Source organism: Condylostylus longicornis, unplaced genomic scaffold (assembly GCF_029603195.1).
Source record: "Condylostylus longicornis isolate FDR11 unplaced genomic scaffold, ASM2960319v2 ptg000044l, whole genome shotgun sequence".
Classification (NCBI taxonomy): Eukaryota; Metazoa; Arthropoda; class Insecta; order Diptera; family Dolichopodidae; genus Condylostylus; species Condylostylus longicornis.
In genome coordinates this window covers 6592386-6611776 of record NW_026578013.1, presented here as the reverse complement: position 1 = coordinate 6611776, position 19391 = coordinate 6592386, and the positions used below count along the sequence as shown (strand labels likewise).

The window sequence follows — 19391 nt, the reverse complement described above, 5'->3', positions numbered from 1 at the left end:
AATTTTCTTCTACGGAAATAAGTTTCTAGTAAAGATTCATGCACATAAGAAATTTTTAGCATTCTGTTTTCGGAGATGTAGAAGTTTTGACAAATTGAATAAGCACTTTTTTCTCAAATTTTTTAGAATAATACTAAAAAGCATTATTTGCATAGATCATTTCTATAAAAATTTTTATTACATTTTTTATGAATCACATGCATTTCCTTATGAACGTGCTTTTCTACATATCAGTACGTATACGTACTGATATACATGTATGTACGTATAATTTAATTGTACAAATAAAAACAAGTTAACAAAGTTAAATTTGGTGTTTGCCAAAATTGTATACTTGCCTATTTTAAGTCAACTTTGTCTTAACTTTTACACTCGTTAAACATATTAAACTATTATAATATTAAATTTTGACTGAACTAGAGATTTTAAAAACCAAGATCTGTGCGACGATTTATGGCATATTATGCTAATTTTTTTTAATTTTTGAACCAATGCGAAAAAAAGTTATCGACTAAAGTTATATATATTCTGTAAATTTTTTTAGAGCTTAACAAAAAGCCAGAATCATGTACAGAAGCTACCAGTTCCAATATTGCCAATTCTCAAAAACGCTCTCCTGCCAGATCGATTTGTAGCAGTCCGCGTTCTCAAATCAGAGTTTCAGCAACAGAGTTACCGACTAAAAGTCTAAATACCTAGATCGATTTAGAATTTCATTTTGATCAAAAATATATGTATATACTTTATAATGTTTTCTTCTTTGTGATATACGTAAATGCGTCGTGACAAACTAAATATATCCCCCATATAATATTCATAAATCTCAGTACAAAAAAAGAAATTAGCTAGTATTTTAAAAAAATTATCTATGAAAGCAAATTACAAAGGAACAAAATAATAATATCCAGTTTTGCCGTCGATTTCGAAGAGAACTTGTTTTTCAATAAGTTTAGGGATAAGTCCTGAGAATTATAGCTTTACACCTAAAATCTCTTTTCAGACTTAAATATACTCGTAAGTATCTAAAATTTCTTTTTGGTTTGGAAAAATTCTGCCTCAGAAAACGTGATTTCTAATGGAAAATACATGTTCTATTTTACATCTCTGATCTTATTTACCAAAACTTTTCCATTTTCTAAAAATTTCATTTTTTAAACAAATTTTGTCCTATCCCTATAATCAATCTTTGTATGTATGTATGTTTTACAACCAATCTTGACATTTGAAATGAGTGTAAAGAGTAATTTTCCTTTTTTACTCTTCCCTGCAGCTTCTTCACTAGAACAATACGATTTAAGTAATGTGTGGTCAAATAAATTTTCTTTTTTTTATTATTCTCAGCTTTTGCTTTTACCGGATGCTTAACTATCAACTTATTATGTATAATATGCGCAAAACATAAATTAAAGCGCTTTTTATTTTAGCTAGAATATTCTATTTCAGTTGAAAGAACAACAAAAGAAAATTTTACAATATTTAAATTTTACAATAGATAAATTTATTGGAAAAAAAAGAAAAAAAACAAGTAAAAATGTTTCAGTCGATATAAACCGACTGAATAATACCCTGCACTTTCACAATCTGAGTTTAAAGGTTTGTTTTTGAAATATCTAGAAATAACTTTGATTGCTAAATGGCAATTACTTGAACCTGTCGAACCAGTCAATAGAAATTTCACGGATATTATGTCTGACTATAAGTGGACACACGACGGCCGAGTTTCATGAATCTAGTCTTAATATTTTTCCAAATATTTAAAAATTTTTTTTGGAGTTGTATGGCAGCTACTCGAACCTGTCAAGTAGCTCCACCAAAACTTCAGAAATATATCTGACCTGAAATTGAACAATTGGACACACCTTCACAATATTTGATAGTCGTTGATACAAAAGAAAAAACTCGTGAAGGTTTGGTGTCGATTGCATTATTCGTTTTTGAATTATCTTGCGATCGGACGGACGGACTAAATCCACGTAAAATTTTATGCTGAGCAAGAATATATATACATGTCCATACCGAAGACAACTCCTTCAAGTGGTTACAAACTCCATACCAAAGAGATAAAAAAGGGTATAAAAATACAAGGTTAATTAAAATATATGTACATTACCTATGTAAATATAAATATATACAAGTATGTGTATATAAATGATAATATATGTATGTACATATGTAGCTATGTATTGTTTTTTTACAGAACAAAATAAATTTCAACGATGGTTTTATTGAGTTTAATTTGAAAAGTTATTTAGGAATTTATTTTTTAAAATCAATTTCATTTAATTTTAGCCACATATGTACACTTAATTGAAAATCAAACCACTATTTATTTAAAAATTAATAAACTTTTTTGCTTTAAGTACTTAATTAATTTTTTTTTTTTTGGAAAAGGAAACATTCTCTATAAATCTTTAAGCTTTTAAGACTTCAGATATATCGAATACATTTATGTATGTTTACATACGTATACATACAATTTACATAATGAATAAATAATTATTGCCAAAATAATTTCGAAAATATATACGTATGTACGAGTATGTATTTATGTGTGTATATTATGTACATACATGATTATATATTCTTTTTAATAACTATCCACAACATTCCATTATACAAACATGCTACATTATATAAAATGCACATACAAAGTCCTTACATATACACATACATATATATAGTGTGTTATGTACATACTTATTTGCATTTTGTATAACGTGAGTTATAAAAATAAAAATAGAAATTTCTTTTATCTGAGCTCGAATTTTCACTTTAGTTTTTTCTGTATACCTATATACATACATAAATATTATATTTATTTATATATTATATTATTATTTATTTATATATTATATACGTATTAACAATAAACAGATATTAAAAAGAAAAAATAAATAAAATATATAAACAAAAGAACGAAAATAATTTAAAAATACATTATGTACAATAAATACTTAATGAATATTCTACGGTCTACTATTGCTTAGTATGGATGCTAGTATGAACATACATTTATATAGCATCCATACTAAACAGTTTTTGCTATATAATGTACATTTACAACAGAAACAAATATAAATTTTTAGTGATTTTTTTTACAGAACAAAAGAAATAAAAACAAATTTAGAAGTACCGAAACAAAATAAAAAGTAAAATTGAGGATAATTTATTTTCTTAGTTCATCTGATTCAAAAAAAGCAATGTATATAACACTATACGTACATACATACATACTTATATATATTATACATTCATGCCCAATAAACGTACATTAGAAAAATTTCTAAGAAATAAATTAAATTTCAAGTTTCTCTATACATTCTATTTCTGTCTAGTATTATGCACATTCACTTCACTTAATCAACAACTTCAAAAAAGAGTACATGAAACAAAAAGTAACTGGTAGATACAACAATAACAAGTTTTATAAGTGAACAAGATTCATGTTGTAAATTATAATGCAAGAACATACTGACATATACATACACACATTTATGTACAAACATATATAAATCGCGTTATCAAAATGCAAACCGGTTCTTTAAAATAATTTTAGTTCAGTTTTCTTTTACAATTTTAAATCCACTCTCTTTCTCTACAGATAACCAGTAAACAAATGTATGTCCATATGTATGTATAAAACGAAAAATGTAATTTTAACTTTTTCAGTTTGCTAGATTTCTTTATCTAGTATTTTATATCGCAATTTACTATAAGTATAACGTTCATACAATATTTATATGTATGTACATAAAAATATGTACGTGCCTTCAAATAGCAAGATTTACTGGCATTTATGCCTTGTAAAAATTCAAGTCACAATCGTAAATTCCCATTTTTAACAGGAATAAGTACCTATTATCGTTTACATTTTCTACCTGTCCATATACTTTAATATTACATATGTATACTCCATATGTATACTTTAATATCACATACATACACACTTGTGTAGTAAAAAGAAGTGAATATCCTTTAATTAAACCATTTGATACATGTAGTTAAAACCATCTCATAGTTAAAATCAAACTTTATTTACGTAGTTGAATCAAGTATCTGATTAAACTATTTGACAGATTCCAATTTTACTTAAGAATACGCCAGACACATTTAATTCCTTAACTAAACTTTTACTACACATACATGTATATATGTATATACATAACCGTAATTCTGCATGAAAATTAAAATAACTAATTTAAAATAAAATTACTAATGGAACGAATAATTACGTTTTACTTGTGTAAGAGATGATTACTTTTGGCGACTTGTACTAAACAAACAAGAAGAGATTATAGAATTAAAATCAAATGAAAACGATAACTTAGCGTTCATGAGTTGAATTTCGAATTTCAGAGCAGGGTAATATTATTGCGTTATTTATTTATAATTTTCAACATTTTTTATTTTAAAATTTTTTTTATAAAAAAAATTTTAAAGTCCGTGACTTCAATAATGCTTTATAAAAGGTTTAAGTACGGTTTTAATATCGTATTTAGTACCGTCTCAGAGCTTTCAATACCTTTACATTATATAAAAAAAAATGCTAAAGCTTTTGAAACATTTTGGAATACAATGTTTACAATATTATTGTATACCTTGACGTTTGTTTGAAAATTTCAATTTAAAGCTCTGTGTAAATTTTAATTTTCAACACCACATCTTTAAAAACATAGCATTCTTATGCTGCATTTTGCATTAAGCAAAAGCTTAATAACTAACACTTTATTGGTGAAAATATATACTAGTATATTTAATTGGTTATTTCTGGCAACATTTCTATAACATGTATAAGAAAAGCGTGATCGATTTTTTCGATACCCAATTTACTTTTATTTTACGTATCCACTACGTATAGAACGCATTTAGGAAAAGTGTACAATGTCAAGAGCTTTTACTAAACTTTTTGGTAAGTGATATATTGTAAAGTTTACGTCGTAAGCTCATTATTGATGTCACGGAGTATATAAAAAAATTATTAAATAATTTTATTATTTTGATGTTTTTCCCAAATTTTTGCTGTCAATTTCAACAATAAAAAATGGATGGCGCGTTTTTTGCATTAAACAAATAACAGGCAACATTGTTATTTGACGTTACAATGACGAAAACAAATACATTTTTGTCTATCTACCAGTATATTGTCGAAAACAAAAAAAAAATTCATTTAACTAATTCATAATTATCCAGTTTATATAGAATTTATATTCTCCTAAGTGGGTAAAATAGCGAGATATAGAGTGAGCTGAGCACTTGTACGAACATGTGAATCAATATCAACAATTAGATAATGCAAAGAAAATACAAAATTTGACTTATGATCGTAAATAAAATATATCAACAGAAAATTCAAAATGTTGCCTGTTCTATATATGTGCATAACCCAAAATATGATGCATTATAAATCCATTAAAGTATAAGTACATTCACAAACTGTATATGTATATACATACATTATTATATTTTATGATTTTTGACTATATAGAACAAGAAATATGATATTTTTCCGCAGATTTTGAATGCGCATGTTCTGTATATCCATTGCATCCAGATACTTACGAATACACATGTGCATATACAAATTTATATATGTATGTATGTATGTAAGTATAACGCTATTTTTTTTGTAAATATTCCGAAAATTTGCAAATGATTTCAAGGCACTGGAGTATACATGAACATAGCTATACAAATAAGTCCTTTTTATATCTTCATGGAATCTCGTTTCAACAAGTACGGTTGACATAGAAATATTAAAAATATGTAATATAATGAAATATGGATTTTTGAGTGTGTGTGTGTGCGTTACTGTTGAAACCATTATATAATATTTGTTTATCCGCTATTTTTTTTTTTGTTCCCTGGTATTTCATGAAACGATAAAATTAAGGTTCATGTTTGCAGAATACAGATTTTCCCCTACCTTCTTTTTTAAATTTATTATAAACGAGTACTCTTACTTTGTTTCATACAACATCGTTGCCTTTGTTTCACATAGATGTTTCCATACTTTGTAATTTGAGTATTATATTAAATTCATATACTTATGGTATATGTATGTTTGTTAGTTTTTTTATTTTACTCTTATTACAATATTCTTGGATAAGTCGTAATTTTTTTCTTCGCATTATTATTTTGTTATTTTTTGATTTTCAAAATTAAAGCTAAACATTTATTTCATGAACACGTAGATTGTTTATTTTTAGGAATTCAAATCTCTTTCTTCCACTTTCAAATACTGTACTACAAATTTTAACAGTTTTCTATTGATTTTATCAAATTTTTATCTTTTTTTATTACATTTTTCTTACCAAAACAATATTAAAATAATATAGAAAATTAATTGTGTTAAGGCCAACAGCTGGTGCTGTTTCTTATGCATGTGTGTTATCATTAAATGAAATTTGTTAAAAACTCTAACATTAAAATTGGTGTAACACGCTAACTTCCAAAATGCAGTATAAAAATATAATTGGAACGTAGAACTGAACCAAAATGCAGTACAAAAAAACTTTTACACGAACAAAATTATTACGCATCATACTCAGAATTTCAAATGTGTGTTTGTCCGCTATTACACAATTAGATTGTGGTTTTGTAAATTATGTAAAATATACTTATAATATACAAATAATCATGCTTCTGCTCTCTAACCACTGGTGATTTCACTTCTCATGAGAGATTGACAAATCCTTAAAACTACACTTCTACCATTGTTTTTCATTTGTTTTTTAAATTAGACCGATATTTTTTCTACAGCCACAAAGTAGAGTCATAACTTTGGGTATTAAATTTAAATATTTAAAATCAAAATGCAAAGGAATGTCTTACGTATGCACCAGGATTAAAGAATTTACCATTCCGGGTATCATCCTAGTTCCAACCTTTCAGATCAGCAGACACCATCACTTCAAAAGGTACGATTGACTGAATTTTGGTCTATGTTTAATTTTTAATTGACATAGTCATCTCTTACTCAAAATCTTGTTAAATTTACAAAGCTTACTGCATGCAGCAAGAAAAATATTATCACATATTGAGTCGAGTTTCGAATGGGAATGGAAATGTGTTTAAGAAGTGACAAGAAACAATCAGTCCACCAATCGGTCTGGTTTGTCTACAAGAGACTCTGCGTCTTAATTTTGACTCAATCGGTTTAATAATGATTTATATAAGGCCGCTTTATGAATGAGATGAATTTGGTATATGTGAAATTTCAACAACTAGAACTTTTATCATTTTAAACTTTTGGCAAAAGAAACAAATAAGCATCTTTTGGAAAAATAAGACAAGTTACGTCGCCAATTTTTAAGCAAATCTTAGAAAATGAAAATGTTTGTGGATATTTTAATTTCATGTGTGAAAAAAACCGGTAACAAGTTTTTCTTGAGATCAGAACTCAGGTTCTGGATCATTATTACACTAAACATTACTCTTTTAATTCAAAAAAATGAATAAGGCAGAAAGTGAGATCTGCCGGACTATGCGAATGCCAAGTGATTACTTGCCTAATATTGAAATGTTTCAACGATAAGGACATTGTGTCATTTTCGGTGCCTTGCAGGTTGACATGACTGTTAATACAATACCTAAGTGTATTGTAGTATACTATGTTAGGTGCTTAGAATTATCCACAGTTATTAAGTGGCATTTTTATACCCGTACGAACCTATGCTCGAGGGGTATAATAAATTTGCCTTGCCGTATGTAACGCTAAGGAATAATTATTTGAGATAGAGACGTAAGTGTATGTTCTTAATCAACGCCAGATTCTGAGTCGATTTAACCATGTCTGTTTGTCCAACGCTAACTCAACAGTTAATTGAGCTAAGTTCACCAAATTTTCACAAAAGACTTATAGAAGTAAATGTCGGAACCATATTTAAATTAGATGTCATCGAGGCAGTGTTTCGGGTAGCCGTTCTACAACTTCAAAAACTAATTGACCATATCTCAGAAACTATTGAAGCTATATTACAAACAAATATGTTATCATTAGGGCTGTTATGTGTGATAAAAATCGTTGAAATTCCTTGGCTCCTTGTGGTAGCTACTTCATCATAACTTAGAAATTATTGAAGCTCCAGTACTGAAATTTTGCAAAAACAACTGTGTTCAATAGAAGAAGCTAAGATATCTTGAAGGCTTATGACAACTTCAAAAGTTATTTGGCTAAATCTCAGAAATTATATAACCTACAGTATTGAAATTGAATGACAAAACTAGCTTAAATTTCTTAACTTGTAGTGGTACCTGTCATACGCCTTCGAAAGTTACTCAGTCGTATATTATGGAAATTATTTAAATTACAATGAAACTTTGATAAAATTTTGCATAAAGGATATTATAAAATAACCAGTTTTTTTAAAAAAAATTCTTTGAGATAGTATGAGTGTATGTGACAACTATCATATATGTATAAAAACAATATGCACATAAAAAACCATGAGTATATGTGAAACAATGTAGCAATTAACATATGACACTAAAAATCATTCATTCGTACGGCTATCACAAGGTTTACATAGTCAAAAAATGAGAAAGCTTAAAGCAAAGAACTGTAAGAATTATGAGAATAGAAAGACAGAAAAAAAAGAAGACATTACATCATCTATATCTCTATATTCAACTGAACCAAAATCAAGTTGGCTATTAAAATGAAACAGCGTATTAAATTTATTCAAAAAATCCAATTATTTACAATAAAGAGGAAAAATTAGGCCTCTCATCATTTGATGAAACGAAAAAATCTAAGTATGAGTACGGCGTTAAAAATGACAAAGTTTTGAAACCGAATGCTAAACAAAAAATTAAAGACAAAATTAATAAAAAAAAATTAACTAAAACAATTGCATCAAATTACGACACTTGTAGTTTTTCTTTCAATATGTAATAGCACAACTTTCATATAATTTTTCAGTTTCATGTCCTGTGATACAACTGTCAATAATTTTGTACCCTGCCTTGTTTCTGCATGCCGTGGGTTGTTATATAGAACGAATGCAAATCATAAATAATCCTGACAGTCAAAGTTTGAAATATTAGGTAAAATCCCGAAAAAAAAAGAAATAAGAGTGACTGAACATTTTCAATCTTACGCAAGACAACGCAAGACAATTAATAAACAGATTTTAAAATTTGTAATTTAACTTAGGTTATCGAAAACAAGAACCAGTTTTCTTTTTCGGCAAATTAGATCCACAAAATGAGGCTATATAAAGCGAAACATGAAATACAATAGATCATGTACAGTTCATTCACTTTTTGTGCGGCGTCGAAGTCTGCAGCACTAAATATTTCGAACCTACTGCAATAATCAAAAAGTCGGAACGCCACCTTGAAGATACAAATTTGGTTAACTTTAATCACAAGTAATCACAGGAATTTTTCTAATAAAATCTCTCTACTCCAAACTTTCGGCGACACTGAAAATCGTAAAAGTTTTCAATTTTATGTCGCTGTTTTAATTGGCTGCTTAACACGCACTTTTATTTTGTAAATAAAAAAAATTTAAGAAAAATAGGATATTACATTTGCTTAGAAAAACTCATAACACACAGCACAAACTATTTAAAAAATAGAGTAAGCCAGCAACCGGTTGTAAAATATTCTTTTCATTTCACTTAAAACTTTACTTAGCAACTCTTAGTAAAATATTGTTTTAAATTCACATTCAGACATACTTTTACAATGAATAATTGATTTCTCATTCGTTTTAAGTAATAAAATACGAAAAAAAATTATTCACTGATTCAGCGAAAATAATAGACGCCAAAACCCCGTCTTATATTTTTTAAGACGGGGTTTTGGCGTCTATTATTTCATTTTTTTTTATTGAAAATTATTTCACAATTTTATTCTACATAATGTAAGATTACAACACATTAACTGTTGCTGAATTTTTAAAAAAATTTTTTAATTTATTATTTTTTAGTTGCAATTATAAGCAGTTTACATTAATGTTAACTTTGATTTCAGTTCAATAACTTTTTATATTATTCCTCAACAAGTTAAACAAAATTACATTTTTATTACATACTTATTTACTTACATGTTACACATTGTTTGCCCATGATAATTTTTTATAAAAAAATTATTTGATAGCAAAGTTCAACACAATAAACACCGTTGGACAATAACAATGTAGAGGAGAGACTTCAATTTCTCAAATTTAATATGTACAGTCAATATTTATGTGAAGAAATACATAACACTATTATAATGCACACATTTATATAAAAATCCCTCTTTTTTTTAATTGAAACTATTTAAACAAAGCTTTTTCATAAATTGATTTTATTCAAACGAAATATTTTGAAAACAACAGTCTTATACGTTATATATTAGTGCTAGAAATGCGCATTTTTTTTAATACAAAGCAAAATTCACTTGCTTATACAATTAAAAATTTAATTACTATCGCTGCACAATAATTACAGGTAATTAACGAATTCCTTGTCTTAAGCAAATTGTGAAATTTGCAGTGTTCAGAGTACTAAAAAAAACTGTGTTTAGTAATATTGTTGTTGTTAAATTAGATCATAGAAAGAGACATCAATAATAATTATATAGCTTTCTCCAGTTACAAAAGAAACATGTTATGATGAGCGAATAGCGAAATTTAATGCAAAAAAATAGGAAACTCATCCCAGTAAAAAACTCAGTGTTCTACTACATAATTGCAAGTTTGCGTTATTGGAACTTCAAACTACATACACATATATAAATATTTTTCTTGTTTACGTTTTCTGCAGACGTCAAGACATACATTAGAAAGAAGTGCTGATACTACTACATGGTTCAATTTTGAGATCCAAAAGCGGTATTGCAGAATTTTTAATGTTGCATAAATTTTGGAAAAATATACATTATACACATAGTAGCACAGGAGTAGCAATTCTTAAAATCAACATATAGGATTGACAGGTCGCCATTCATTATTATTATTTTCTCAATTTTGTTCAATATGAATTCACATTTTAAATCTCAAAATACTCATTATTAATTTCTACATCTCATTATGAATCTCTACAATTGAAAAATTTGTTTTCGTCACATGTTGGCAATGTGATAACACACTTTCTACAAAGAACCCAAAAAAAAATGTATAAAAAATATTAAAAGCATAAGAAAATAAAAATTTTTTTTTTCTTTTAAAAAAAAAATCAGACATTTTTCAATTAAAAATAGCTTTAATTTGATCAAATTTAACGTTTTTATACATTGATTAAAATTGGGTAATAGTGTTTGTCCGAGTACAAAATATTGTTTACAAATGATAACTATATCTATACATATGTATATTAAGGAAAAAAAAATTGTGTGGCTACAAAAAATATTATTCTGGTACACAAAATGGAATTATAACGCTAAAATTTTTCTTTTAATAATGAAATACATAGCAACTACATTTTTCAATAGCATGATTATAAAAACTTGATAAATATACGTATTTCTATATTAGAAGGATAATATCAATTTATTTTATATGCTACGCCCACACAATAAAATAAATATTTTTTGTCACAAAATTATTTTTAATATAATTAACATACATATGTAGACTGCGGATATTTTTTTGTTAACATTCACATATAACTTCACACATACATTATATGAGTACATATTACTTTAGTTTAGACTTTAGATTGTGCCTTAATCACAATTTCTGATAGAGTATAGAACTAAAAAAATTTAAAAAAAATAAATTTTTCAACAATATTTATCACTCTAATTATTTTTACTCTTTAAATACTAAGTGTATAAATCAGCATCTAGGTTAATATAAAAAATTTCACTAGTGTAAAAACTGCAAAACTAAATTCAATACAATTATTGTATTTGGTATTAAACTGTTTAAAGTCAAACCCATTTATTGTTTCATTATACACTGAAAGAATGAGTTAAATTTTTAAATTCACATATTTAAGATCTTAAAAAGCGCTTGTTTTAACAAAAATAAACTTTTGTAACTACATACAACTACACGTATGTAGAACTATGAATATTTTGTTTTTTAAATAATTTTCACATATTCTTTCCGCACAAACTGTAATTATATGTTTTCAACACCTGAAACACACAAAAAAAACTAAATTTCACTAAATGTTTCACTTTTTAAAAAAACTATTTATTAATACAATTTTCATATACATATACATGTACAACATATGTTAATTTTTAATGGTTTAATGTTAATTTAATGTGATTCTTCTAAATTTTTCCACTTTTTTTTTATTTTTCACGCTACGCATAGGTATTGTACTATTATGTAATTAGTCCGACCGAAACCAAAAATATTGTTGCACAATTACAAGTAAAACCATGAAATATTCTTTTCAGCTTATTAAGCAGAGTGTCTTCGCATACTTTAATAAATTTATTTATTTTTTAAATGAAATTTTAACACTAATAGCATGAAAGATACTTCTTTTGACGATCTTGACCTACATACATATACTTACGTATATCAACATATTATTAATACGTAATTATTTTAATGTTTAGACATAAGGAAATTCAAAATCCAATTTATTTTTAAGTACGTGCAAAATAAATACTGACTCTATATTTAAAAATTTATATTATACTCTTATACTGCACAAAATTATACTGAAATTTATTTTTTAGCACAATTTTTTCTATAATATTATCATAAGTTTTATTAGTGATAAGTGAGTTTGAAAAAATTAAGCTAAATTCACCATTCATATTCGCAATTCACTGCAAAATTTGCAATTCGACTTAAATTAAACAAAAAAGCAGTGAATTCATCTTTAGTTTTTTAACAATTGAAACTCGTTTTTATTTGATAGATTTATGTGAATAGATTTATCCTATAATACACTCCTATTTACTATATACTCTATGTGCATTAAATTTATGAAAAAATAAAAGCTAAAAATAAAATAATTTACTATCTTCGTTTTTGCAAAAAAGAGAAAGATTTTAATTTAAACTTTTAATAATTTATTTTATAGTTTGTTACACATAAGTATATAATACAAACACATGTACTCGTACAATAAATAATTATTATATATAAAAAATGGAATTTCAAGAAAATCTATTTTTATTTTGTACATTGTAAATACATACATATATGAACCGTGTATATGTATGTATATATATAAATGATGCAATTTGTACATAATGTGAAATCTCATAGGTATGCTTATTTTTTAAGTACATAAGTATATTATGTATATATTTTCTTACAAGCATAAAACAAGTATGAAGTATCTATGTACATAACTGTAATTTTTGAATTCTATATACATAATTTATACTTGTAATTATGTATGTATAGTGCTACTATTTTATATATACTATAATTTTTATATTACAAATACTAGTATGCTTTTTCCGGTTGCATACCAACACACTTTATTTGTATATACATATATATTATATACACACTAATAGTCTCCGCAAAAACCCCAAAAATATAATTTCAATGTACCTAGATAACGCTTTAAAAAATTCTAAAATTTTCTACTTTTCGTTCTATAGAAAAGTATACAAAAAATTCTATTTCTGTAATTTTAAAAGTAGTTAAACAAAAAAAAAAATAAATTTAACTTAAACAGTAAAAAAAAAGAGTAGCATAACATAAAAATTTTTGATGTCTAATGCAGACATTTTTCATACAAAAACATCTGTGGCTGACTATGGTCATTTCAATTTCGGTTTAAAGACCTGGGAAAAAAAGAAGAACAGAAACACAATATGCCCAGATAATACACATGTAAAAAAATATTATAAATTTTTTTTCAATCCTTGATTTTATTGCTGTTCCAACTGCGGTTCCACCAAATGTAAACAAAAAGAACGCAGTAAATAATATCAAATTAGATTACATTATTTAATCAATAGATAAGAGCTTGAAAGTTAAACAAGATAAACATAAAATGAAACAGAAAACTGTCATTACAGTTACATATGTACATACATGCAAACAAATAAATTTTCACCGCTAAAAATAAAGAGAATGTAAATATCAAGGGATTTATGCCCTTTGATTTAATACATTACGTTACATATGTTTGTTTTCGTTATACGTTTGGATTAAAAAAAAAGCACACGCATCAAATACCACGACTCCTCATCATTGTTTTTTTTTTACATTAAAAATTTACTTTAAGTCCAAGTCCATAAAAATTTAGGTCAATTGGCAAATTTAATAACGAGTAACAACTAACTTTAGTTATAATTTTTATATTAAAAATTCTAATTTTTTTATAAATTTCCAAATTATTAAACCAAACAGATTTTCTTCCAGTTGAATAAAAATCACTGATTTAAATCAAAGTGCCTATGGCTAACTCAAGTAATCTTAACTGGACTATTCTCTTGAATCACTGACGATGTTAATTAATACAAAAAATCAATGTTTCCGGAAAATAATTCTTGGATAATTTTTAATTTTTTGAAGTATCTTTCTAAAACTTGGATTAAATTTATATCTAAATGAATTTCTCCCTCCAGATCTTAAGTAATTAACGTAAATTTTGTTTTATTCAGAATTTGAGTTTTTTTTTAAAGTAAAAGTAAAACCTTTTTTACTTATATTATATATATATACATTATAATATAATGTATATAATATATACATACATATATATGTATACACATGTGTATAATATAAATATTGTTTATTTTTTATTTAAGAGAAGGCTATTAAAAAACAAAGTAAAATAAAAATAAAATTATTATTTCACATTTTGTTTACTCGTATATTGGTTGATTACAAACATTGCATTTTATTTAGAATTCAACAAAATCAACAAAAATTTAATATCTGTGTTTCTTATTTAAATGTTGATTTAGAAATGTAAGAACTCCTTACACGGCATACATACATATGTATGTATTTCATGTGAGACGATGATCATATAATATTAATTACAAGCTTGAATAAATTTGTATATACATATGTATACATACATATAACACATATTTTTTTATAGGAATACTATTCGCCAAAGATATTTTGTATTATTTTGCGGCAAGTTACATAAAATTTTATAAACGTTTCTAAGGAAAAAAAAACTAAATAAGCGTTATATTACAATATTTGTAGCAAAATTTGTTCAAAACAAAAAAAATAATTATGGTATTAGGGGCCACCTTATGTTATGACCAATGTTTATGGTCATTCATACAGAATGTTATTAAATAATTTTATGAAACGAAAAAGAAATAGCTAAATACTATTTAAACTTTTCTACTCACTTCAACTACCTGGGTAGTGTCATTAGCACAAGTGGTGGGGCGAATGAAGGCATCAAGAATAGAATTAAAATGGCAAGAATGGCATTTGGGCGACTCTGGAAGATCTGGAAGTCATCCCACTTGGCCAGATCAACAAAGTTGAGAATATTCAATAGCTGCGTCAAATCGGTCCTGCTATATGGGAGTGAAACCTGGCTCGTACGAAAAAACGACATAGAGAAACTACAAACAATGCTAAACAAATGCCTGCGAATCATCTGCAACATACACTGGCCCAGACGAATAACAAATACAGAACTCTGGGAGATTACAAATCAGGAACCTGTGGAGTCCACCGTCAAAAGAAGAAAAGGAAATGGATTGGACATACACTCCGAAGGGCGTCGAGTACAATATCGCGGCAGGCGATGGAGTGGAACCCACAGGGCAAAAGAAATGTGGGAAGACCGCGAATAACGTGGAGGCGAACAATTGCAAAAGAACTAGCGACAGCTGGAAAAACTTGGGCAGAAATAAAAATATTGGCGCAAAATAGACTTCGATGGAGAAGCTTTGTAGAAGCCCTATGCTCCCAAAGGGAGTGAAGTAGGAAAAAAACAAAAAATTTAAACTTTTCTCCTTTATAAAAAAAATTTATAGATCTTTAAGAAAAATATCAATAAATAAGTAAATTTAATAATTAATTTCTGAAAATCAATTTTTCATATAAAGCCACTTCTCGGTTGCAATTTTATAACTAATTCTTACACAATGAGCTTGCCAATAAAACATTAGTCAAATTCGCGAACTGCAATCGTTCCTATTTCTGGAAAGCAAAAATAATTGTTTTTATTTTAATTTGAAGCTTTTCGAAAGCTGAATTTTGTTTTTTACAAAACCGAAGTTTATCAATGCGAGATTCTCGCAATAAGGAAACTTCTTGCAGCAAATATCAATTATCTGTAACCTTGTGCAATTGATATTGAGCAATGTTAATAAAATACATCCAAACAAATACATTATGTTGATGGTAGGGTTGCTCCAAAAATTATTATATTTAATTTAAAGTAACACAGATTTTACTTAAATTGCTTTGTTCCCTAACAATTTTGTGTTCCCTAACAAAAATTTGACTCTTAGCTCTAAATAATTTCGTCATAACGATAATTAATAACACTCCCATTATAGATAAACGTTTAAGAAAATGTAAAACAAATTTATTTTTTCCTATTTTTTAAATAGCCTTCTACATGCACTACACACTTTAGACGTTCGTTTTATACGCGTCTGAATAGTACTATAACTTAGCAATGTTTTTTTGTGGTACCCTTTTCTAGTTTTTAAAAAATATTACATTTATTGCAAATAACTTTTAGCTTAATGTAAACACTTAGCTCAAAAGGCATACGATATAATTTTCATTTGATGCATTTTATTTTTAGAAATTTATTCCTAACCTTTGAATTTCGTTTTGCTGTTATTCCGTTTTATTGTTATTGAACATACATACATATACTCGTACATATATTAAGAATACTAAAAATAATATTTTATAGAAACGCTAAGAAAACAAATAATGTTTAAAGAAATACAGGATAATAATGGGCTATTTTTATATCCATCATTGGCTAGTACACTATAAAGTATTCCCGTGTTAAATTGATATAAAGACTATTCATATGTACTTTATGCAGATCATATTTTTATGAAAATTTCCTTTTTAATCTAAAAATAAAACAACTTGTATCTGCATAATTATGTAAGTATGTAGACTAAATAGAATTTTTAGAATGTGAACTTAACTTTTAACAAAATAGGTAATGACAAAAAAAATTCTGATTTTCATTAAAAATATGGTGTACACAAAACACAGTGCACGAAAGGAAATGGAACAAAGATGTGTGTGATATAGTATGTATGTATATGTTTGTACATATTTAAAAAAAAAAACATTAATTGCGCGAAGACTGAATATTTTCTGCTTGGCTTTCAATTTAGTTTTTTTGTGTTTTACGACCCGCTTCACAATTTACGCTTCATATATGAAGCTTTTTATTTTTTACTTTGTTTTTTCAAGTATTTTGTGGTTTTTTAATTTGAAAAATGTGGTCAAAATTGAAATATGTATTGTATGTACATATGTGTGTGGATTTAACTATTTGAGTTGCCAGTTATTTTTTGTTTATTACTATAGTTACATACATAGATGTATTCAAAATGTGTGCGCAAAACGGGCTCTCAAATAAAAAATATATGTTATTTTTAAAATGAGATGCCTGTAAATATGTATGTATTATAGAGGTCTTCATTTCTTCTTTTGTTTAAGAAGGATTTTTGTTCCCTACTTCAATCTGCATCATTCCTAAAAATATGATCTCTTTTAAGTGCATAATTACTTACTATGTACTTACACGCATATGAAATTTTTTTTTCTTATTAAGCATTTGTTTTCGATAATAAATTGATTTATCGTTTTATAATTTCTTTATACGAGTATTCGTTCAACAATTTGATTAAATAAAATTTTGATAATGAAAACCTAGTGATTAAGTTTCATACCAATTAGATTTTACCTCGAACATATACATACGTACATACATATATACATATATGAATGTATTCGCATGCATTATATTTTATGAATTTTTTTGAAAACAGATCATGCAGAAAAATTTCAAATTCCATGTTAAAACCAATACTAATAAATCAGTTTTTTTTTGTTAAAATATTATATATGTATGTATGGATGTATGTAATTTCCAAAACAATGAACTGCCATAATTTCTTTTCTGTTTTTCTATATTTTCAATTATTCTTTTTAAACCATACATATGTCAAAATAATTAACTCTTTACATGAAAAAATCTGGCCACTTTAAAAATTGGTGCATATATAAGAAATCGAGTAAATCAATTTAAACATAAATGTACATAAATACAATATTTCATCATGTGTGACTAAATAAATAATAAAATTTATAAATAATATTAAAGTAAATAATAAAAATTAACAAAAATTTATTGATCTACTGGTATGTGCATATAAATATGCTGTTTATTTATACATATACATATGTATGTACATACATACATATATGAATGAACAGTTTATTTTTCTTTTAAATAAATCAATATAGTTTTTTTTCTGTAGAATTAAATTTCGGAATTAAAATGTCCAAAGTATCCAATAACATAATAGTAATTAATTTACAGAATATTTTTATTTTTTTAATTTTTGATTCCGAACTGATTTTTCAAAATAGAATATTCGAAATCTCGCTCATATGTATATATGCAGGTATGCATACCATTCACACAATAAATTAAAATCAAACAAAAGAATTAATTATAATAATGAGGCAATTTTTAAACAAAAAATTTATTTTAAAATCAAATTGTAAACTGAAACTAAAATATAAAAAATAATTATATACATATAATGTACACATATTTTCCTTAATTTCTTTCTCTTTCTTTATACATACCCCAATAATTATTAAAAAATTATTTATGTATTTCTCATAAGTCATTTACCATCGTCATGCTTTGATATTCATGCAAAAGCAGAAGTGGATATGCATAACTTTTTTTTAATATTTTCGTTATTATAAATACATGTAAATACATAATTATGTATATATAACCTTTACATACATAATATGGACATGTAACAATATCTATAATAAAACCGCGATGAGAATAAATCAACAATACCTTTTTGTTCTCTTCATACTTATATAATACCTTCAAATTATAGTCCATACCAAATTTTATATATAAAAACTGACTTTTTTTATTATGAATGTTTTATAAAAATTTCACTGTATATAATTTACATGAAAACTCAGATATAATTTAAGTATGTATGGTTTATCTAATAAAAGATTTAAAGAAGAATGATGTAAGTGGTAAGTGGTAATTTTGTTCAAAATGTACACGGTGAGGTAGTATGATAGTTTCTATACAAAATATTAGAGAACCAATATACCGTTATGTAGATCTATAAATTTCGAAAAAATCTCCTGGAACAATATAATGATCTAGCATCAACAGCTTCGAACCTTTTATTGATATTTGAAAAACTGAATTTTTTAAAATACCCCTTAGCGTTCGAGTCTCTCCAATTCCATGCATACGATATTTCCTAAATTCCAAGCAATCATCTGCCAAGAGCTTTAA

General features: G+C 26.1%; 1 protein-coding gene across 2 annotated transcripts in view; it reads right to left on the bottom strand.

The window, feature by feature from the left end:
- LOC129610119 (anaphase-promoting complex subunit 1-like) overlaps positions 1-19391 on the bottom strand; it is a 32318-nt gene that overhangs the window by 9891 nt on the left and 3036 nt on the right. Inside the window, exon 1 of one of the 2 annotated variants that reach the window (XM_055522501.1) lies at positions 10052-10194. The exons of the other annotated variant lie outside the window; for it this stretch is intronic. Coding sequence (XP_055378476.1) covers positions 10052-10073 — 22 coding nt within the window. The 5' untranslated portion in view covers positions 10074-10194. Of the gene's footprint in view, positions 1-10051; positions 10195-19391 lie in introns of those variants that run through there. 2 annotated transcript variants of the gene reach the window in all.